General features: G+C 43.5%; 1 protein-coding gene across 2 annotated transcripts in view; it reads left to right on the top strand.

The window, feature by feature from the left end:
- Positions 1 to 15,708, top strand: part of LOC137432627 (uncharacterized) — a 42,053-nt gene extending 26,345 nt beyond the window's left edge. For both annotated transcript variants that reach the window (XM_068124716.2, XM_068124707.2), the window contains 2 exons: positions 8,301 to 8,387; positions 14,213 to 15,708. In XM_068124716.2, the coding sequence (XP_067980817.1) occupies positions 8,301 to 8,387; positions 14,213 to 15,081 (956 nt within the window). In that variant the 3' untranslated portion in view covers positions 15,082 to 15,708. The remainder of the gene's footprint in view (positions 1 to 8,300; positions 8,388 to 14,212) is intronic.
- Positions 15,709 to 22,346: the final 6,638 nt, after the last annotated feature.

Genomic DNA, 22,346 nt, shown 5'->3' with positions numbered 1-22,346 from the left:
CGCGGAGCGAAAGGGGGTCTATGGTTTTCCCCTCCGTCCGTGCTTGCGTGCGGAAGCGAAGGACCGAATTCTAATTTGGTGTGTGGGGGCAACCCACGTCAAAATCCAAGATGGCCGCCGCCATGTATGTCTGAACCTTGTGAGCGGAATATCCTGAAAAATAAGTGAAGTACCAACTTCTAATCTGGTGTGTGGGTGTATCTCGGCATAAGGAAGAACGCTATTGAAAATTGGGTCGCCACGTCAAAATCCAAGATGGCCGCCACCATATATATTTCTGAACCTTGTGAGCGAAATATCGCGAAAAATAAACGAACTACTGACGTCTAATCTGGTGGGTGGGTGTATCTACTCATAAGGAAGAACGTTATTGAAAATTGGATCGTTACGTCAAAATCGAAGATAGCCGCCGCCATGTATGTCTGAACCTTGTGAGCGGAATATCTTGAAAAATAAGCGAAGTACCAACTTCTAAGCTGGTGTGTGGGTGTATCCAGGCATAAGGAAGAACGCTATTGAAAAGTGGGTAGCCACGTAAAAATCCAAGATGGCCGCCACCATATATATGTCTGAACCTTGTGAGCGAAATGTCTTGAAAAATAAACGAACTACTAACTTCTAATCTGGTGTGTGGGTGTATCTACGCATAAGGGAGAAGGCTATTGAAAATTGGGTCGCCACGTCAAAATCCGAGATGGCCGCCTTGCGTCTTCCACTTTGTCAACTCGCATCACTTCAACGACGGGGGACCTAGGCGTAACGCTTGTTGATCTGGAGAAATCATTCGATAGGGTTCCACGCGAAGTAGTGACATGGGCATTGAGGAACTTAGGAGTGGAGGAATGGTTGATCAGAGTGGTGATGGCAATGTACGAAAGAGCGCGCACAGTTGTAAGGACGAAGGACGGACACAGTGGTGAGTTTGAGGTAAAGGTGGGAGTGCATCAGGAGTCGGTACTAAGTCCACCACTATTTGTAGCTGTGATGGAGGTGCTGGCTCGGAACGTAAAGGAGGGTTTACCGTGGGAGTTGTTGTATGCAGATGATCTGGTGTTGATTGCAGAAAGTATGGATGGACTGAAGGAGAAGATGAACAAGTGGAAGGAATGTATGGAGGCAAAAGGTCTGAAGGTAAATATCGGAAAGACGAAGGTGATGGCAAGTGGTAAAGCATGTGGTGAGGTGGAAAGAACTGGGAAGTGGCCGTGTGCTGTGTGCAGGAAGGGTGTCAGAGTGAACTCCATTCAATGTACAATGTGCGCTGAGTCGGTTCATCAAAAATGTAGTGGTTTGAGAGGGTCATTAACCAGTGTGGCAGCTACATTCAAGTGTAAGGTGAGCACAGATGGAGCTGCAGATGGAGGAAATGTTGAGTTGGATCTTGGAGACGGCGTGAAGCTGGAAGGTGTGAAAACATTTTGCTACCTTGGAGACATGCTGAATGGAGAAGGTGGATCGGACTCGGCAATGGTTGCTAGAGTGAGATGTGCATGGACGAAGTTTCGGGAACTGAGTGGCATGCTGACGAGGAGGGGAGTGTTGTTGAAGCTGAAGGGAAAGGTGTGTGCTGCATGTGTGAGAAGTGTTATGATTTATGGGAGCGAGACATGGGTAATGAACGTCGAGCAGCAACGATGGCTGGAAAGGGTGGAAATGCGAATGGTTCAGTGGATGTGTGGAGTATCGCTGAGAGAGAGGAAGACAAATGATGAATTGCGAAAGATGATGGGAATAAAGCCTGTGATTGATGCTGTGAAGAGAAGCAGTTTTTTGATCGTTTGGTCATGTGTTGAGGAAGGATGAAAGTGACTGGTTAAGAGTGATGGAAATGAATATAGAAGGAAGTAGAGGACGGGGAAGACCGAGAAAGACTTGGCGAAAGATGGTGGAAGAAGCAATGTGGTCAAGGGGGTTAAAAGGGGAGATGCAGAAAATAGGGCAAAATGGAGAAGATTGTCATGGGGACCGCAAGGCTAACCCCCGCTCTAGCATGGAAAATGGCCTTAAAATGCCTGTTGTGTGTTGTTGTATAAATTTAAAAAAACCACCTTTAGAGGCCATTTTTGGCCCTCTGGTGGTCACGGCACGTACGCTGGGAGCGCAGGCAAGGAGATCGCGCGTCTGTGGCCCGGAATGGGTCGTCTCCACACAGCGCGTTCAATACAGGTAGTAGAGCGCAGGGCATGGGGCATGGGGAGAGTTCGTGTACAACGAGGCTATTACAAATCATATTGTTGTATGATTAATGATTTTCAATGGTTTTCAAACAACTTTTTGCATTTGGGATCCCCTTTCAGCTTAAAACTAGAACGACACTCTTCGACGTCACGACGTCGACCAATATGCCTCCACCCACATTATTTCACAATTATACATATTTGTACCAGGTTTGATTTAAATCCATTCAGCTGTTGTCAAGTATCACATTTTACCTGACATGACCCCTCTGACCTCACCAACATCACAAGATCTCCTGTATACACTCCTGCTCACCTTGAGGATCCTCCTCTCCTGCACCAACTGCAAACTTCCATTGGGGTTAGGCAGCACGACATCACGATGTGAACACGGACTTTGAGTACATTCCATTTTTTCCTCCCGCGATCGATTTTCTTTTTCTCCCGTCTCTCCCGAACATCCCGTCTCTTCAACCCCAATTTCAACTATAATTTCTTTTTCTTTATTAAGCTCGACGACCGCTGGCGCACATAAAATAAAATTTTGTAATTCGGCAGCCGTCGGCTTTTCCACACCCTGTGTCGCGATTTCTACCCCGGTCATTATGACTGTGCTTTGCTCAGGCTCGCTTTCCCCGTGTTCCTCACACCGCGTTACCTCGTCGCGTACCAATGCGACTCTCCCGCTCGACCTGCGGTCAATGTTCTCCCCCATTTTTTTTATTTGGCCACCCATTCTGTTTCTACACCCCGTTAACCCGTCCTTCATTCCTTTCATTTGATTCTCTTGGGTGGCCATCCTGTTTTCCAACCCCACTAACCCCTCTTTCATTTCTTTCATTTGCCCACCCATGTCCTTCAATTGGCCCCCCATTTCCTTCATTTGGCCCCCCATTTTGCTTTCTAATCCCCCAATTTGATTTCCCAATTGCTCCCCCATTCGGTTCATTTCCCATTTCGACTCTGTCATGCACGCCATGATTTGTGCCATAAAGACTTGCAGGTCCATAACCATTGGCACCGCGGGCTCGGCTACCGCGGCCATGTGCGAGGCGCCGCCATTACCAGTTGCCGCACCCTCATCTGTGTCCTCCTCTTTTTCTCCCAATTCTTCCCGGGGGTCCTGGGTTATTGATTCTTCTTTTACTTCTACCCCCACCGGCATCCGACCGCTTTGGATAGCCATGGCACGATTTAATTTGGATTTTTATACTAAATTTTGGTCGCCTTAATTTTGGCCAAATTTGTCCAAAAAAATTTGGTTGGGTTCCAAATCCCAACTCCCCGACACCAATTGTTGCGGCCAATATGCACAATTGGTGTCCAAAATTTGGTCTAAAAAATTTAGTCCCAGGTTCCAAATCCCACTCCTGACACCAATTGTTGCGGATCTCCTAGTCGGCCTTCTCCCCTTACCAAGGGGGGCGGGGGCGGATTAGTCCCCTTGTCTTTTACTCGCCGACGGGATCCGGGGCTATGACGTTCCTTCCGGATGGCGTTGAATAGGGTGGTAGGCCGAATTCCTATTACCTAAGTACCAACGCCGCCCAGGAAGCAAGGAAATAAACCCCGCCCGAATATAGGTGGAAACGCCGAGCGATAGCGAACCGTGACCCGGGCCGTTAACAAGGACTAAACCCGATCCGAGCGGTTCTTATCGTGCCACGCTTACCCAATGGAGGAAATCACTGATACGGTCGAATTAGGAAAGAAACAAGGAATAACAGATTTATTTACAATTTATACAGGAAGGAGAAGAAGAACACACAGTGCAGCCTTATTACAGTCTTAACTTATCCCAGGACACGGGCCCGTTTCACACACAGACACTCACACGGGGATTGCAGATGGTCAGGGTGATGGTCCAGGGATGATGGCGTCCAGGCAGTTCGCTCCGGTCCTCGACTCGCACGGCGAAGAAGATGGTCAGGGCGGCAGAAGCTCCCCGCGGGTCGTTGGCGCGGATCGGACAATTACGAGGTTAACTGCGGGGCGAAAGGTAAGGCTGGCTGGGCGGGTACTTGCGACCACGGTCGCGTACGTAATAGATGAACCGGGCTTGGCGGTTATACTTGCGGTCACGGCCGCGTACGTAATAGAAGAACCGGCGCTATATGCGCTCCCAATACAGTTCAATGGGCGCTCCCAATGCAAGTTCAATAGCGCTCCCAATGCAAGTCCTTTTCAGTGCGCTCTCCCAACAAGTCCTCTTCAGTACAAAGCGCAAAACATGCAAGTTCTCCCAGCACGGTCCTCTCGCATAAGTCCTTCCTGGCCAGTCCTTTTTAAGGGCTTTGTGCGTGCGCTTAGATAGCCTTTTCAGCGAACCTTCCAGCACTTGCTAGATGCGCCCTTACCACGCCCTCTCAAGCCATGCCCACCGAGCCCTGATTGGCTGGTGGCTCTTACCGTCTCCTGCTGCCGCTCCCCGACCTCAGCGCCGGCCCCACCCTCTCTCAGGCCTACCTCGTGGCCACCCGACTAGTTGGAGCAGGCAAAAGGCAGCTAACGCTGCTGGCGGCCAAAGCGTAACAAACGAGGTGGATTTGGAGGGTGGAGGCAAAATGAACGGGGGGCCTATCTTATTTCTTTTACACAACGCAGATGATACTAGGGAAATGGCCTTATCCTCACACATACTATGATATGACATAACTAATGTTCTAAGGGACCTATGTGTTGCTTGTGGACTAACTATGGGGGCAAACCTTTAACCTTTAATGATGTTATATTTACACTCTCAAAACCGCAACAATATCATATACCGATACCAAATTTGTTCAGAATCCCATCACTTGTTCACAAGTTGGCATGGCAACATAAATCTAATTTTAACATGATCTCTGACCATCAACCTCTTGACTCCAAAATCTAATCAGTTCATCTTTGTATCATATACCCATACCAACTTTGTTCAAAATCCCATCACTGGTTCACTTGTTGGCGTGGCAACATAATTTTTACTTGACATTACGTTTGGCCTTTGACCCCATGCCCCCAAATCTATTCAGTTCATCTTTACCTCATTATACATACCTGCACCAACTTTGACTTGCATCCCTTCAGCCATTCTTAATTTATTGCATTAACGAAATAATTGTAACTTAACATGACCTTTGACCTCTTGACCCCAAAATTGAATCAGTTTATCTTTGCATCATAATATATAATTTTACCAAGTTTGGGGAAAATCCCGTGACTGGTTCACAGGTTAGCTCTGTCACAGAATTTTTACCTGATGGCACATTTGACCTTTGACCTCTTGACCCCAAAATCAATAAGTCCATCTTTGCATCATAATACATACTTGTACCAGATTCCATCACTGGTTCACAAGTTATGATGGTAACAGGACTTTTACATAACATGACCTCTGATTTTTGACCTTGGACCTCGTGACCCCAAAATCTAGTCGGTTCATCTTTACATCATTATACATAACTTTACCAAGATTAAATTGGATCCTTTTAGCCATTCTCAAGTTATAGGCCTGTTACAGACTTTGACCTCTTGACCCCAAAATCGAATCGGTTAATCTTTACATATTTATACATACCTGTTCCAAGTTTGAATTAGATAACTTTAGCCATTCTCATATTATAGACCGATTACAGACTTTGACCTTTGACCTCGACCCCAAAATCAAATATGTTAATATTGGCATCATAATACATACTTGTACCAAATTTGGTCAGAATCCCATCACTGGTTCACAAGTCATCATGGTAACAGAATTTTTACCCTAACATGACCTTTGGCCTTTGACCTCATGACCCCAAAATGTAATCAGTAAATCTTTACATCATTATACATACCTGTACCAAGTTTGAATTAGATCACTTCAGCCGTTCTCAAGTTATTGCGGTAACGAAAACCTGTCACGGACAGATAGACAGCCAGATGGACAACCTGAAAACATAGAGTCAGTGGAGGCATAAACACCTCTCCTTCCTCACCCTCTTCCCCCTTCCTTAACGACTGAAGTGATTTAAGTCAAACTTGGTACAAGTATGTACGTACAGTCATGGCCAAAAATAATGGCACCCTTGCACTTTTTTTTCAATGCACCATTTCTTCCAGAAAATTTTTGAAATTTCAAAATATTTTGGTATCCACATGTGTATTTCTTTGGTTTTCAGTGGAACAAAACAAAAAAAGCTGAAAGAATTATGAAATTTTAGCTTATTCCACACAGAAATCCTAAAATGACCCGGACAATATTATTGGCACCTTTTAGAAGTTAGAAATAATATGATTTCAAGCAGGTGATTCTCCTTTACCTTGGAATTGAACTCACCTGTGGTGCATTGCAGGTGCCTGCAATATTTAAAAAATCACTCATTCAACCAATTTGAATAGAGAAAAGGAGTCATTCTGCTGTTTTGTGTCACTGTGTGTACCACAATGAGCATGGAGAAAAAAAAGAAAACGAGAGAATTGTCTGAGGAGGTCAGACAAAATATTGTAGCCAAGCATGGACAATCTCAAGGCTACAAGTCCATCTCCAGAGACCTTGATGTTCCTGTGTCCACCGTACGCAATGTTATCAGGAAGTTTAAGGCCCATGGCACTATAGCCAACCTCCCTGGACGTGGCCACAAGAGAAAACTTGATCAAGGATTGTTCGAATGGTGGAGAAGGCACCTTGATCAACTGCCAAACAGATTCAAGCTGAGCTTCAGACACAAGGTACGACAGTTTCAACTCGCACCATCCGTCGCCAACTCGATGAAAGGGGGTTCTATGGTAGTAGACCCTGGAGTACCCCACTGCAGAGAGAGAGAGAGAGAGAGAGAGAGAGAGAGAGAGAGAGAGAGAGAGAGAGACAGACACAGACAGACAGACACATACAGGCAGACACACACAGACACAGACAGACAGAGACAGACACACAGACAGAGACAGACACAGACACACAGACAGACACACAGACAGACACACAGACAGAGACACATACAGAGACACACACAGAGACACACACAGACAGACATAAGAAAACCCGACTGGAGTTTTCCAAAACACACCTAAACAAGCCAAAATCCTTCTGGGAGAATGTCCTGTGGACAGATGAGACCAAATTAGAGCTTATTGGTAAAGCACATCATCTCTATGTTTACAGAAAACAAAATGAAGCCTTCAAAGAAAAGAACACCTTCCATACAGTCAAACATGGAGGAGGTTCAGTGATGTTTTGGGGTTGCTGTGCTGCCTCTCGCACTGGGTGCCTTGAATGTGTGCATGGCATCATGAAATCAGGAGATTACCAAGGCATTTTGGAGCGCAATGTTGAACCCAGTGTCAGAAAGCTGGGTCTCCGTCGAAGGTCATGGATCTTGCAGCAGGACAATGACCCCAACACACTTCAAAAAGCACCCAGGAATGGTTCAAGACAAAACGCTGGACCGTTCTGAAGTGGCCAGCAATGAGTCCAGATCTAAATCCCATTGAACACCTGGGGGGAGATCTGAAAACAGCAGTTGGGAGAAGGCACCCTTCAAATATGGGAGAACTGGAGCAGTTTGCACAAGAAGAGTGGGCCAAACTGCCAGTACAGAGGTGTAGGAAGCTCATTCATGGCTATAGGAAGCGCTTGACTGCAGTTATTTTGTCCAAAGGATACCAAATATCAAGTCTACGGTGTCAATAATTTTGTCAATGCCATTTCTGTTTATTTCTGATTTAAAAGGATATATTAAGTTCTGAATCAAAAACAAAAAGTGATATTAATAGTTGGTTCTGTGATATTAACAGTGAAATAAAGAATTGTGGGAACCAAATACTTTTGTGAATTTAAACTTATTTGTCGGGAAAATTGTTAGTTTTTGTAAAAAAGTGCAAGGGTGCCAATATTTTTGGCCATGACTGTATCGCATGATATTCAAAAAGCTGTGGATGAGTTTTGACAAAACTTGATTGATGAGTTGCGTCGGTGACAAGAGCAAGAAGATTCGATTTTGGTTCAGATCTGGCCTATCCGTGAGATACAAAACGTAAACTGTTCCGCCTGGCAGAGGTATGTGCTCTACCGAGTGCCGTTCTCGTAAATGCTGTTTTAATCATTATATGAGGGAAAATATATTGCCACCTGGACTGTGTTTTTTTTTTTTTTCTTCACCTTTTCAGATCTTGTGAATGGATGGCAGCCTATAAATGAAGATACGATTGGACAAACGCAGCACAAAATCAAGGTGGAAACAGAATCTACTGGCAGTACGTGTTTCAAGCCATACTTATTTTAATATCCTCGCCATGAACAGTATCTTCAACACTCAATTATGGTACAAATAAGGCCCATAAAGAACATTTGGTTGCTATAACCCAGCCATCCCTGTAATAATAATAATTACATGAAAGGCTCGATATTTAACGATGAAAAATAATACTGCTTGTGAAACAAAGCAAATTCAGTGTTTCCATCATAGCCAATCTGTGGTACTCATGGGCACGTAGAACCAGCCCACAGAACCAAAGCCAGTGGTAAAAACAGATTGATAGGAAACAAAACGAGGATGTCACCATAATCAGTATCCTCAGGTCCTCACTGGAAGCCCACATCCGCAAGCTAGCCGGCCACTGTGAGAGCAAGTTGTAATAAGTGGTATGCAGTGTCAAGTTCAAGATGACAGCGCAAACAGAATGGGCCCTGAGTTGGGTCGAGTTTGTATTCATACATTTCAAGTGTGGAATGGTAACCAGAACAAAGTCTAGATAATGTTACTCTGGAGGGTTGTGCTAGGTTTTGTTCCGATGGATGGATCACGCGGTGTGGTTCGTTGAGTATATTATTGTTGTGCTGTTGTTGTTACAAAACGATGGTGGTGGATGTGATTGTGAATGTTGTTTTTTCTGAGATGTTGTGTTTCAAGTTGGCACGTTTGAAAAGATGTCGTTCTCGTAAGTTTCTGGTGAGATCTTTTAAGTCTCAGATGGGGTGGGCGATTAGACAAGTGGTGTCTTAGGTGTTCTAGCATTTGAGTGGCATCAATGAAGCATGTGCCTCTGATGTCAAGGTGGTGTTGGAGGGGATGTGTTTTTGCTTTGGAGTGAAGGTGACTTATGTCAGAGAGTATTTTTGTATTACTTGTTTTGTATTATTTGAAGCACTTTGTATTATTTGATTTGATTTGTATTATTTGAAGCACTTTGTATTATTTGATTTGATTTGTGTTATTTGAAGTTTTAACACATTTATTTTGGTAAATGTAGTATTTATTTTATTTTTATTTTGGACTAGTGTAGTAAATAGCAGTTTGGATAAATTGTGGTTGGGGATTATTTTTATTGACAAAACTTGGTATACTATTGGGTAATGCTTCTCATACGTTGTCTTTAGCTAAAGTTACCTCCACCACCGAAAGTGGATGGAGGTTATGTTTTCACCTCTGTCTGTCCGTTTGTGTCTATCTGTTTGTGAACAGGATATCTCAAAGTTGTGGACGGATTTGGTGGAGAGGTTTGGTGTGTGACAAGGAAGAAATGATTCAATTTTGGTGTAGATTCAAATCGAAGAATTTTCTAAGTGATTCTTCACCATTAAGTGATCAGGCGAAAACCATACAGCACAATATCTCGAAAAGCTATGGACTAATTTGGACGAAACTTGGTGAATGAGCTCGTTAGGTAACAAGAGCAAGCGATTTGTTCTAATTACGAGTATTTGTGTGAGGAATGTGTGTTTCTACGAAGTGTCCTTGTGTGGATGAGGTACTTGATGTCTCAGGAAAGGTTATGGCTGAACTACAACAACAACAACATGCATTTTCAGGCCATTTTCCCTGCTAGAGCGGGGGTTAGCCTTGCGGTCCCCATGACAATCTTCTCCATTTTGCCCTATTTTCTGCATCTCCCCTTGTTAACCCCCTTGCCCGCATGTCTTCTTCCACCATCTTTAGCCAAGTCTTTCTCGGTCTACCCCGTCCTCTACTTCCTTCTACATTCATTTCCATCACTCTTCTCAACCAGTCACTTTCATCCTTCCTCAACACATGACCAAAGCATCTCAACCTGTTCCTCTTCACAGCATCAATCACAGGCTCTATTCCCATCATCTTTCGCAATTCATCATTTGTCTTCCTCTCTCTCAACGATACTCCGCACATCCACCCAACCATTCGCATTTCCACCCTTTCCAGCCTTCGTTGCTGCTCTATGTTCATTACCCATGTCTCGCTCCCATAAATCATAACACTTCTCACACATGCAGCACACACCTTTCCCTTCAGCTTCAACGACACTCCCCTCCTTGCCAGCACGCCACTCAGTTCCCGAAACTTCTTCCATGCACATCTCACTCTAGCAACCGTTGCCGAGTCTGATCCACCTTCTCCATTCAGCATGTCTCCGAGGTAGCAAAATGTTTTCACACCTTCCAGCTTCATGCCGTCTCCAAGATCCAAAATCAAAATCAAAATCAAAATCAGATCCAAGATCCAAAGTAGAGGAAGGTTGAACTGTTTTATGTAAACTTGTGTTCGGTCTGTACTACAGAAGGTAAGGATGTTGTTCAAATGTTTGATTAGCTGCATTGAGTGTGAAATTCTAAGACGGTGAAGTTGGATAACATTGTTTCTGTGTCTTGAGTAAATGGAGTCCAGTTGGCCTTCCGTTAAGTAAAGTAAGATTTACATTCATGCGGTCCAGTTATGCTTTGATGTAACTGATGAATGGGCAGGTGGTCACATGTTCATCTGTACGTGTTCTGGGTAGAAACTATGTCCAGTTCATGTGAGGTGAAGGTTATGTCTCAGGTTGGTGTTTTTTCGTGAGATTGTAGTAGTCGGGTGGGTTGTTTGCGTTCATTTAGTACAGTATTGCTAACTGTTGAAGTTGATTGTGAATTTACTGTCCACGTTTGGTTTTCAGCTTGGGATATCAACCAAGTGGAGCAACAGGCATTGAAATTGTCCCTAATATAAGGTTGTGTGTATTTGCAGATGATTGTAAATTTGGAGTATAATCAGATGGGCATGAAGTAACTGGTGGAATGTCGATGCAGATGTAATTGCAGGTTTTGCTGGCTGCTCTCATTCTAATTGAGTTGATATCAATGATCGTGTCAGCCAGGGGCAGTGATTATTTAGTTTGAGTTGTTGTTGTGTTGGTGAAAGAAACACAGTCCTTGTGTACAAGAGTGAGGAGGCATCCTCCCACACCGTGTGGTCTATCCGTTCTAACTGCCGAGTAGTTATAAACATAGGGGCAATACCCCTGGGCACTCACCTGGTAGAATAAAGCAGTATATTACACTAACTAAAGGTATATTAAACCGTGTCATGGAATTTTTAACCAATTTCAATGGTTGCTAGAAGACAGGGCAGCATGTTCAATCATACTAATGTAATCATGACTTTAAACAAACAAACCAAAAAAAATACCTATTTTGGGAGGCAACCCATAGACTAACTTGGACCCCGATTAAATTTTTAATTTTTTTTTTTTTAAATGCGGTGAACAAACTTTGGTACATCATGGGTGGTGAAGGTTGTGATCAAGTTTCATCGGAATTGCGTGTGTAGTTTCTGAGAAGAAAGCAAATACCTATTTTTGGGGGAAACCTGGAGGTTGATGTTTGTTTGGCTTGTTGGATTAAAGCCATGTGTATTTTTTTGTGCAGGAAGTAATTAAGTTATTTTCTGTTTTAGCTCACCTGGAACGTAGTTCCGGGGAGCTTATGCGATGACACTTCATCCGTCCGTCAGTCCGTAAATGCTTGCAACTTCTTCTCCGAAATCACTGATGGGATTGTGATCAAACTTGGCACAAATGATATTTGTTGTGTTGTGACTAAAGTTTGTTCACGGCAAAAAAAAAATACTGCAAACGATCTTACTAGAGCTGGCCGTCCAACCAAACTGAGCAACCAGGCAAGAAGGACCTTGGTCAGGGAAGTGACCAAGAACCAAATGACCACTCTGACAGAACTACCGAGTTCCTTGGCTAAGATGGGGAACTTGCCGGAAGGACATCAGTCTGGAGTTTGCAACAAGGCATGTGAATAGCCAGCCAGCTGAGAGCATGAGGCAAAAGATTATGTGGTCTGATGAGACGAAAATTGAACTCTTCAGCCTGAATGCAAAATGCTATGTCTGGTGGACACCGAGCACAACTGATCACCCATCTAACACCATCCTTACTGTGAAGCATGGTGGTGGCAGCATCATGCTATGGGGATGCTTTTCAGTGGCAGGGACTGGGAGACTTGTAAGGATATAGGGAACAATTAATGGAGCCAAATACAGACAAATCCTTGAGGAGAACCTGCTTCAGAGTACCAAACACCTTAGACTGTGGTGAAGATTTATGTTCCAACAGGACAATTGCCCCAAGCATACAGCCTAAGCAACATTGGAATGGCTTCAGAACAAGAATGTGAAAGTCCTTGAGTGGCCCAGCCAAAGCCCAAACCTGAATCCCATTGCGAATCTGTGGAAAGACCTGAAGATTGCTGTTCACCGACACTCCCCATCCAACTTGACAAAGCTTGAACAAATCTGCCAGGAACAATCAGAGAAACTCACCAAAACAAGATGTGCAAAACTGGTACAGACATACCCAGGAAGACTCAAAGCTGCAATTGCTGCCAAAGGCGCTCCTACAAAGTGTTGACTCAGGGCTGAATACTTATGTAAATTAAATATTTCTGCATTTAATTTTAGATAAGTTTGTAAAAATTTCTGAAAACACATTTTCACTTTGTCGTATGGGAGGTGTTTTGTGTAGATCGGTGACGATTTATTTTTTAAATTTAATCCATTTTAATTTCAAGCTGTAATACAACAAAATGTGAAAAAGTCAAGGGTGTGAATACTTTCTGAAGGCACTGTATGTGCTAGTTGTACTAAAGAAAGGAATTAAGACGTTGATAATTTGCAATGAAAGCGAAATTCGAATTGTTTTATGCATGCATGGAAAGGAGGAGGGAAGGTAATAGAGAGGTATGGGTATCAAATATCGATTCTCAGCAAGCCACACAGAATAGAATTTGGAATGCGGCCAAAACAAGCTTTAGTTCACAAACATGCGATCGACAGCTTGCACACATTTCTCTCACCATGCCGTGTACATTGTGATGGGAGTAATGAGGTGAGGCGAAAGTTGTGTGTCCATGCATATGATGGGGTAGACTGGAGGGGGGAGTGGATCAGGTCGTGAATTTGGTGTGTCTAGTTCTGCAAGGAATGTAGCAAATTGTTTTGTGAAAAACGGATTTTTGAGAATTGTGCACTGCATGCTTTGCTGAGTAGCACTGTTTTAGCAGAACTGACTAACAAAATGCTTTATTATTTTCTTGCAAGCCAAATTGATAATACCAAATAACAAAATAGAAAAGAAAAGCTACGAATTTATCTGAGGACCGTTATCGGCATATCCTAATCTTTATAGTGCACGTAATGGTTGTTTATGCCGAACCAACTGATCACTGCTAAAGGAGATGAAAAGTGGTGATTGTGCCAGGAAGTCGATCAACCAAGTGAGAAAACTTCAGATTATGGCTTTATTGGTTACTCGCAGAGCTACCAGGCGTTGCCCGGAAAATAAATAGTCAGTCACGTGTGTGTAGTGGGCTTTTTATAGTCAGAGGAAGCCACGCCCCTTGGGCATGCACCGCTTCCACGCCCCTTGGGCACGCCCCTAGTCTAAATCTGATGCGCCCATGTTTTTTGTCCTGAAAATTTATCCCCCATGAACCCTCTCTTGACTCTCTAAGTCACTTCCTTAGGCTGTCCATGAGACACAACCAAACAAACAGACATTCACAAATATGGTTATGGATTCTGTTACACTGAATATGATGTAAATGGTTTCATCAAACACATCAATTTCCATAAACAGAACAAAATACATTCTATACGCTCGCTCTTCAACTTTCCAAGACTTAAAACAAAAATAATCATTTCTACGTGAACCATACCAAGAGCACTTTGCATTCCAAACTTAATTTACCTATTTTCGCTGAGGCCCCAACAAGAATAGATTTGTGTTGCAGGTATGATTTATTGTTTTGCTATATGATCAGCTTCTGACTACTTTACCAGGCCCATCGCTCGCTGAACCTTTGGATGTGGAGCCCATGTGTAATCGCTCTTCCAGCCTTCCAAATGAGGCCTCAGTACCAGCCAAAGACCCTCAACCTAATGATCCCACGACATCCCCTGCAGAACAAGGAAATCGTTGCAGGAGCTCAGGTGATGCTTCCCATTGTCTGGTCATTTCTGGGAGGGATAGTAGCGATGGAGAAAACAAGGCTGAACAACCTATCAGGTTATGCAGTGAGCAAGCAATGGCAGACGTGATGGCTGGGCATGTCGGAGAGGATATGGATAACCGGTCGGGTACTGCAGACTCCTGGCGGCACGCCTTGTTCAACGAGGCAGCAGAGGGACTTCAGAAGCTGACGTACATATGTTCTGAATGTGGGAAGACGTTTAGTCAGCCGGGTTACCTTCGAATGCACGCACGTGCACATCAGCGGTGGCGTGTGGGAGAGTCTGGTGGGTCTCTGAAGTCATGTTCGTACACTCAACGCCGCCAGCCATTGGGAAAGCACCAATTTCGTTGTGAGGTGTGTGGCAAGGGCTTTACCCATTCATCCACATTACACTGCCATCGACGGATACACCTGCAGCGCAAACCCTTCACCTGTACACATTGTGGAAAAGCGTTCGGACAACGTTGTCACCTGCAAGACCATGAGAGAATACATACTGGAGAGAGACCATTCCGCTGTGAGATTTGTGGCCGGGCATTCACTCAGCGTTCTCACCTTGTGAGCCATGGACGGAATGTTCACCCTGAGGGTGTGGGTTTTTGCGGATCAGGTGGAGTCGTGTCCACTGCTCATCATGGCTCACAACGACCTGGTGCAGCCACTATGTTGCTGGGTTCAACCCCAGAACCAAAGTAGAAATTATTCTTTGGAATGTAAAATGAGGACACATATAGGAGTTTTAAATTGGGGTTAATGTTTGGTCTCAGAAAATTTAAGCCATTTCCATATATGTGGTATATAATTGAATGTATTTTCATTTTTCAACAATATAAATGTTATCCTTCATAACTCTGTACATTTGTGAATCGGTATGGTGCAGGCTTTATTGAAGATGCAGTCTGATAGGATAGCCTCTCGTGGAGGGGGTTTGGTAAGAGATGCAATGAGCATCTCCCTAATTGGATGCATCTGTACTTCAGATTACATATTCTTTTTACTTTAAGTTTTTATCGGCAATTCATACCTTTTCTCTTCAGCTATGATTTTACAAGAAAATGGAATTGGTTAAAAAAATGCTTGGGGTATCTTATCCCATTTTGTATTACTGCCACAGCACACCCATACAATCATTGATCCCTGTACAGTGAGATGTGGTAACGAAAAGTTATGTTTCCTTTTCATGTGGATTGTGCAGCAGTAGTAAGAAAATATTGGTTCTGAACCATGTCAAATTAGCATTGAAGTCAATGGGAATAACCCAATATTCACCACTTTTCACGCTGTGGAAAAAGAAGGATTAACATTAAAAAAAACATTTCATAATTTTGTCTTTTTGTCGTTTTCAACATTTTTCCATTTTAGTAATTTCTGGGACACCAATACAATCCTCTTCATCCTTGGGAATGTAATTACATTGTTTCCTTGCCTAAGGTTTGTACATGTTCAGGTGGCAGGGAAATTACAATGGCAAGGCAGGGAAACCCAATAACCGTAGCAGGCTTTACTCAAAAAGCACCACGACTATTTAATTTGTCACTTCTATTGTTAATTCCCAACCAGTTAATCCAAGAGTAATATTTTATTTTAAATAAAATTTCCTTTTAAATTAATAAACTAATATATCTCCACTGGAGCAAAAACCCAGAAAGCCTTATTATAGCCCAGTGGATTTGAAAGCATTGTGACTTTGGTGATGCAAGTACAGTCAGACCCACCATTCGCAGGGGATATGTTCCTGTCAAATCTGCCAAAAGGGGGGCATTGTTTGAATGGGGGGAATTTAGTTTTTCCATCATGTTTTGAAGAAGAAGAATAAGGGCTAATGCTTTGTTCATGCTGTTTCAACAGAAAAAGAAGACTTATCATGGCTGAGTTTCTCTCTAATGTTTTCCGAGTTTGAATAAAATGTTTCTTGTTGAGTTTGAAATTCACAGCTCAAACCCAGCATGCTGGAACTCCAACACAAGGTCGATGGACGCTATTTTGTATGTATCTACTTATGTGGAAATGACGTCATAAAATGAAAAGAGATCGCACAAAAAGGGAGAAAATAAAATAGCACAACAAAGGTGAGGCACCGCCCGAGAGGGGGAGGGGGTGTTGGTATATATACTTCGTTCGTCGATATAATTATGTACTTTTTACTTTTTAAAGAAAAGAAATAAATAAGGTTGACTCAATCTGAGGAGGAAGTAGGGGTGTTTCATCTAGTGATGTGTTCCATTACCAAGCTGCTTGTAGGGTGCTCGCCAAGCAGCTAATGCATTCCACACATACTGTTGAGATGCCCGGAGTGTTCCACAACATCCAAATGAGACAAATGGACACTTGTTTAATAGTCGGAACTGCTGATGAGGTCAATTCTGCAGTTAAAATGTTGAAATTTAGTTCATGTGAAGGGATTATTGAGCTTTGCAAAAATTCATTAAAGGCACGAGCACGCACTTGTAAGCATTGTGATGTATACAGGAATACAATGATTCGTAGGTATGAGAATCAGCTATATTACCATTCGAAGATATGAATCTTCATTGTATAGAAACCAACCGGTTCTGAGGTAAGGCATACAGTGCATTCAGAAAGTATTCAGACCCCTTCACTTTTTTCACATTTTGTTATGTTGCAGCCTTATGCTGAAATCGTTTAAATTCATTTTTTCCCTCATCAATCTACACTCAATACCCCATAATGACAAAGGGAAAACAGGATTTTAGAAAGTGTTGCGAATTTATTAAAAAGAAAAAACTGAAATATCACATTGACGTAAGTATTCATACCCTTTGCTATGACACTTGAAATTTATCTCAGGTGCCTCCCATTTCTCTTGATCATCTTTGAGATGTTTCTACACCTTGATTGGAGTCCACCTGTGGTAAATTCAATTGATTGGACATGATTTGGAAAGGCACACACCTGTCTATATAAGGTCTCACAGCTGACAATGCATATCAGAGCAAAAACCAAGCCATGAGGTTGAAGGAACTTTTAAAGACCTGGAGGGAGGAGTGGGATTGAAGAGAGTGAGGGAGTTTGTTCCAGAGGCGGGAGAAAAGAGGAATGAATGAGTGAAGGTGAGCAGAGAGTCTTGATTTTGGCAGTTTAACCATGAGAGGGTTGCAGGCAGATCTTGTGCGACCTGTAGGAATATTTGGGGGACAGAGCCCAGAGAGAGCTGGGGGAGCAAGGCCGGAGAGGAGTCGGTAGAAGACAGAAAGACCACCAACCTGCCTGTGGTGAGTAAGTGAAAGGCCCTCAGAGTTAGCTTCATCGCGGGAGATTCCAATGATTCTGATATCTTTGGTTTCAACAGCGTGAAGCCGAGCTCGGGGTGAGGCAGGAGCACGGGCCCAGAGGGGAGATTTTTTTCCATTCCATTGAGCTGCGGATGAAAGCCTTGTATCTGGTGAGGAGCTCAGGTGTGCCAAGGAAGGACTTCGCACGACGGAGGATGCCCGGTCGGCTACTGGCTTTGGAGGCCAGATTGGAAATGTGGTTTTCCCAGGAAATATCATGGCAGATAGTGAGACCCAAAAGCTTGAGTGACAGAACTTCTTGGAGAGGATTGTTGAGAAAGTAGATGGGAGGGTTGTCCAGTCGGTCTTTTCAGAGAGACCTAGTAAAAGTGTGAGATTTGTCAGGATTGAAAGACATGTTCCACTTGTTTTACCAGTCTGTGATTTTGTCCAGGTCTGCAGAGAGTGAGGAGCCTGCAGACTGCCGATCTGAGGGATGAGGAATGGAGCGGCAGAGAGTGGAGTTATCAGCAAAGAGGTGGAGAGGATTGTCAAGAGAGTCAGAGAGATCATTGATGAAGACCAGAAAAAGCACAGGGCCCAGAACACTGCGTTGGGGAACTCTAGCCTGAACAGGAAGGGGAGATGAGAGAAACCCATTCAGGGCCACACGTTGACTACGACTAGAGAGGAAGTCCGCAAGCCATGCGTGGAGATTTCCATGGATACCTTAGGAGGAGAGTTTGGTGAGCAGAGCGGGTTGCCAGACCGTATCGAAGGCACGTGATATGTCAAGGGAGACGGCTCTAATTTCCTGTTTTGATATTGAGGACCTCCATCTATTGTTGAGACAGCAGAAGCAACACGTCCAGAGTAGAGTGAGCTGGTCTGAAACCAAATTGATGGTCAGAGATCAAGCCATTGGAGAAGAGGAAAGATTTGATATCCGAAGCAATGATGGATTCCATGACTTTGCTGATAAGGTTATTTGGGGTCTTCAGTGTCTTTGGGGTGTTTTGGGTCCTCTGCCTCTTTTGGGTCTTCAAGGGTTTTAGGGTTCCACAGGGTCTTAAAGAGTGTTATCGTTCTAAAGGGTCTTAGAGTTTGAAAGGATTTTCAGGGTCTGAAATGGTCGAAGGGTTATAAAGGATCTAATGTGTTTTAAGGGTCTTAGGGTCTTTGTAGTCTTCATGGTCCTTCGGGTCTTCGTGGTTGTTGTTGTTTCGTATGCAGCCTGTGGCTGCTGGTTTGCATCATTTTTGTGGAAGTGCATTTGTGCCGCTGATGCAGTGCCCCAATTACCAGTGAGCTGGTACTCAATTTGCCGACCTCGGAAGGATGACAGGCCGAGTCAACCCCCTTGGAGTTAATTCAACGATCGACCAGGATTTGAACTCAGGATCCGAAGATCCCAAGCCAACACCAGGCTCACGGTCTTAATGGGTCTCAGAGTTGTAAAGTTTCGAAAGGGGTTTATGGGTCGTAAAGGGTCTTAGAGTTCTGAAGGGTCTCATGTAAGTGATACACTTACTCACGTTTTGTGCGGACAAACAAACAAACGGACCCAAATACAATAACCTCTCCTCTGGTGAGGGTAACTAGTATGGAACTTGGGAAAGCGCATACCTCCTGAAGAGTTTACGTTTTGTATCGACTGGACAATCTGGATCCGGACCTGCACTAAAATCGAATCGGGTTGTTCTCGTCACGGAACAAACTCATCCACCAAGTTTTGTTATGAGTTGTCCACAACATTTTGAAATATCATGCTTTATATCATTTTCGGGAGAGCTGTTACCTCGCAACAGGGGAATTGCATCAGCGGCACAGATGTGCATCCAGAAACATGATGCAACCAGCAGCCACAGGCTCCATACAAAACAACAACTTAAACAAGAAATATGTCGTGCATAGCACGATACTTGTGAAATCCCTAAAATAAGATGTTGGCCTATGATGACTTCAAAAATAATTGGTGGTTGAATTCAGTGACCAGATATGCAAGTCCTCTTAAAATTTCAAGTCAACCAGATGAAAATTGAGGATCTTAGAAATTTTTGCCTATGTTGACCTTTTGGCCTATGTTGACCAAAAAACAATTGGTGATTGAATTCAGTGACCTGTTTTGCAAATCCTCTTCAAATTTCAAGTCAATCGGATGAAAATTGAGCATTTTAGAAATACGACAATGTTGGTGACATTTGGCCTATGTTGACCTTTTGAACCCAAAAACAATAGGCCTCTTGCTTATGACCAACTCTACCATTTGATGGTGAAGTTTCGTGAAGACCGGTTGAAAATTGTGACCTGTAGGCGACTGACAGACAGACAAACAGACAGAATAACGCACAAGACCAACCAATATACTTGTAAAATCTTCAATTTTCGCAAGTAAAAAGTTTATCTTATCCAGATTCGGATCTCCACCAAAATCGAATCGATTCGTCCTTGTCGCACCCAAGCTGGCCACCAAGTTTCGTCCCATTCCTCCGTCCATCGAGATATCTTGTTCACAGACAGGGGTGGAAACAGCAACAGACAGTACAGTGTGACCAGTGCTCACAGCAATCGTGAAACAAAACCTTCATGGTTATGCAAAATAACGCAAGGGGGGAAAAATATCTGAGTACAGTACCTCTGTTTACCAATTCGGCCAGAAATGATTGTACTCAAGTGAAGTTCGACATAAAATTTACAAATACACGATTTAGTACATTGGCCAAGGTGGCAAATGGTACCACCTGAAGTGGCAATTTCTAGTAATGATTTTTCAACAGGTGTATGTATGTTGATAACCTCAGCACATCAGTAACTTAAGGGTAGATTTAGTCCACTTTCTGAACCCTAACCCAATTCATATTCGAAAACCAACTTTCGGGTCAGAGTATATTCTTGGTATAATGGCTAGAAAGTTGAACCTTTCTTCGCTATATTTCTGAAACCTTCTCTATCGAAATCTGTAAGAAAAATTTTGTTGGGTGCTTTGGGGACGTAATAATCCAAGAAGACATTTTTTGCTAAATTTTAGCATAGATCCTGGCCGTTTTTCTCATTTCCACTGATACCATGGGAAGTAGTTGATGCTGCTGATGTTTTTGGAAGATGTGTTTGCCCATAGATGGTACCAGTATGCGATAACGTTTGTGATCGGTAGCTTAAGGGTAACTATTGCATGTTTTCTGAAGCCCGGCCCATTATTCGTTTTCTGAACTGCATGAAGTAACATGACGTGAAGGGGTCTCGTGAAGGGGTCTCGGGTGGGCTCAGTGGATAAGATCCATTGTCTCAGGGAAAGTAGCAGGGCAAACAGATGGGATACCGTCTGCGGACCCGCCCAGCTTTCAGAAGAGCCAGACCTCTTTGTGGTCCCCTTGGGATCCAGTCTGGGAAGGCTATCTGGTACTGCGAAGAAAACCCATATCCTTCCTGCTGTAAATGTTTTTTTCCCAGCAAGGCATGAGGAAATGATGTGATTTGGGGCAAAGAAGACCACTTCATGTAATTTTTTTGGCGGTCTAGAGCGACGTGAAAAATTGCCCGGCAAACGGATTGGATGCCATCAATGCATCCCGCCTGCTGGCACAAAGATGAAACCGCCTGGATATCCGCAAACGTCTTCACGTTGCCCAGGAGAAAATGGAATCCTGTCCATGTTGCCCACTGGGGCCCCAGAACGTCTTAATGGACGTGATTCCACCACCTCTGGGGTCCATGGAGATGTCCACTTTGATGACATTACACATTAAGTTGGGCAGTAAGAAGAAAAACAAACCAATTTGTGCAAAGCAAAGCCAAGCGAGCCTGCTTCCTGAGGTTGGGTGGGATCTGCATACAATGTTGTAAAATGTTTTCCGGGTGGCTTTTCGCTTAACACAAGTTGGTTTGCTTTTCTTCTTACTGCCCAACTTAAAGTGTATTGTCATTAAAGTGTATTATGGAGTGAGTGCATCGTCATTCACCGCGTTTTTACCCAACGCGTGCAAAGCGAAAAGCGGGGTTAAGTAATTGGTTCACTCCGTCTGTCTGCCCACAGTTGTCAGTCTATAATCGAGGAACAACTTGATTTCAATTGAATTTTACATTTTGAACACTGTAGAACAAGGATCAGAAAACAAACCTGCAGTTTAGCAGTACTTTGGCTCTGAATTTGGCAAAATGTACGGAAATTCGTACTGAGCACGCATGCTCATGGAGGAGTAAGGCATTTGATTTAGTCTGTCTGGTAGGCAAGCAAAACTAAAACTCATTCCCAACAGGAAACTTACTGTTTTTGGGGATGTCATGAAAGATAAACAACAGGCATGAAGAACTAATGTAACGTGTTAAATAGGGTGGTGTAAAAGACACTGCATCAATGGCGGTAAACTCTCGCAAAAAAATGTATTTTTATTTCTACAGCCTTTAAAACCTCCATTTTATTTAAATTGAATTCTATACTTGAACACTGTAGAACATAAATCGCCTTCTTGTCACTTCCCAAAACCTCCAGCTTTGCAGTACTTGGAGAAAATATCACACCATCTCGACCAATCAAATTTGCTGCTCACACTCTTCACATTGGGGATTATTGAGATTCAGACAAAATGATGAAGAGTAGTCACACATTTTCCTGGGGGTAGGAAAAAGTTTTTTTTACCACCTGGTCTAGTCACCCCCAGGGGGTGTTTGGATATGGACATCTAGCAGGGCTAAAACAAGACCTGTCAAAGGGCGGAGGAGCTCCCTGTG

The sequence above is a fragment of the Myxine glutinosa genome, chromosome 1, assembly GCF_964187855.1.
Source record: "Myxine glutinosa chromosome 1, kmMyxGlut1.1, whole genome shotgun sequence".
Lineage (NCBI taxonomy): Eukaryota > Metazoa > Chordata > Myxini > Myxiniformes > Myxinidae > Myxine > Myxine glutinosa.
The sequence above is the reverse complement of the archived record's forward strand: the minus strand, read 5'-3'. Positions and strand labels throughout refer to the sequence as shown.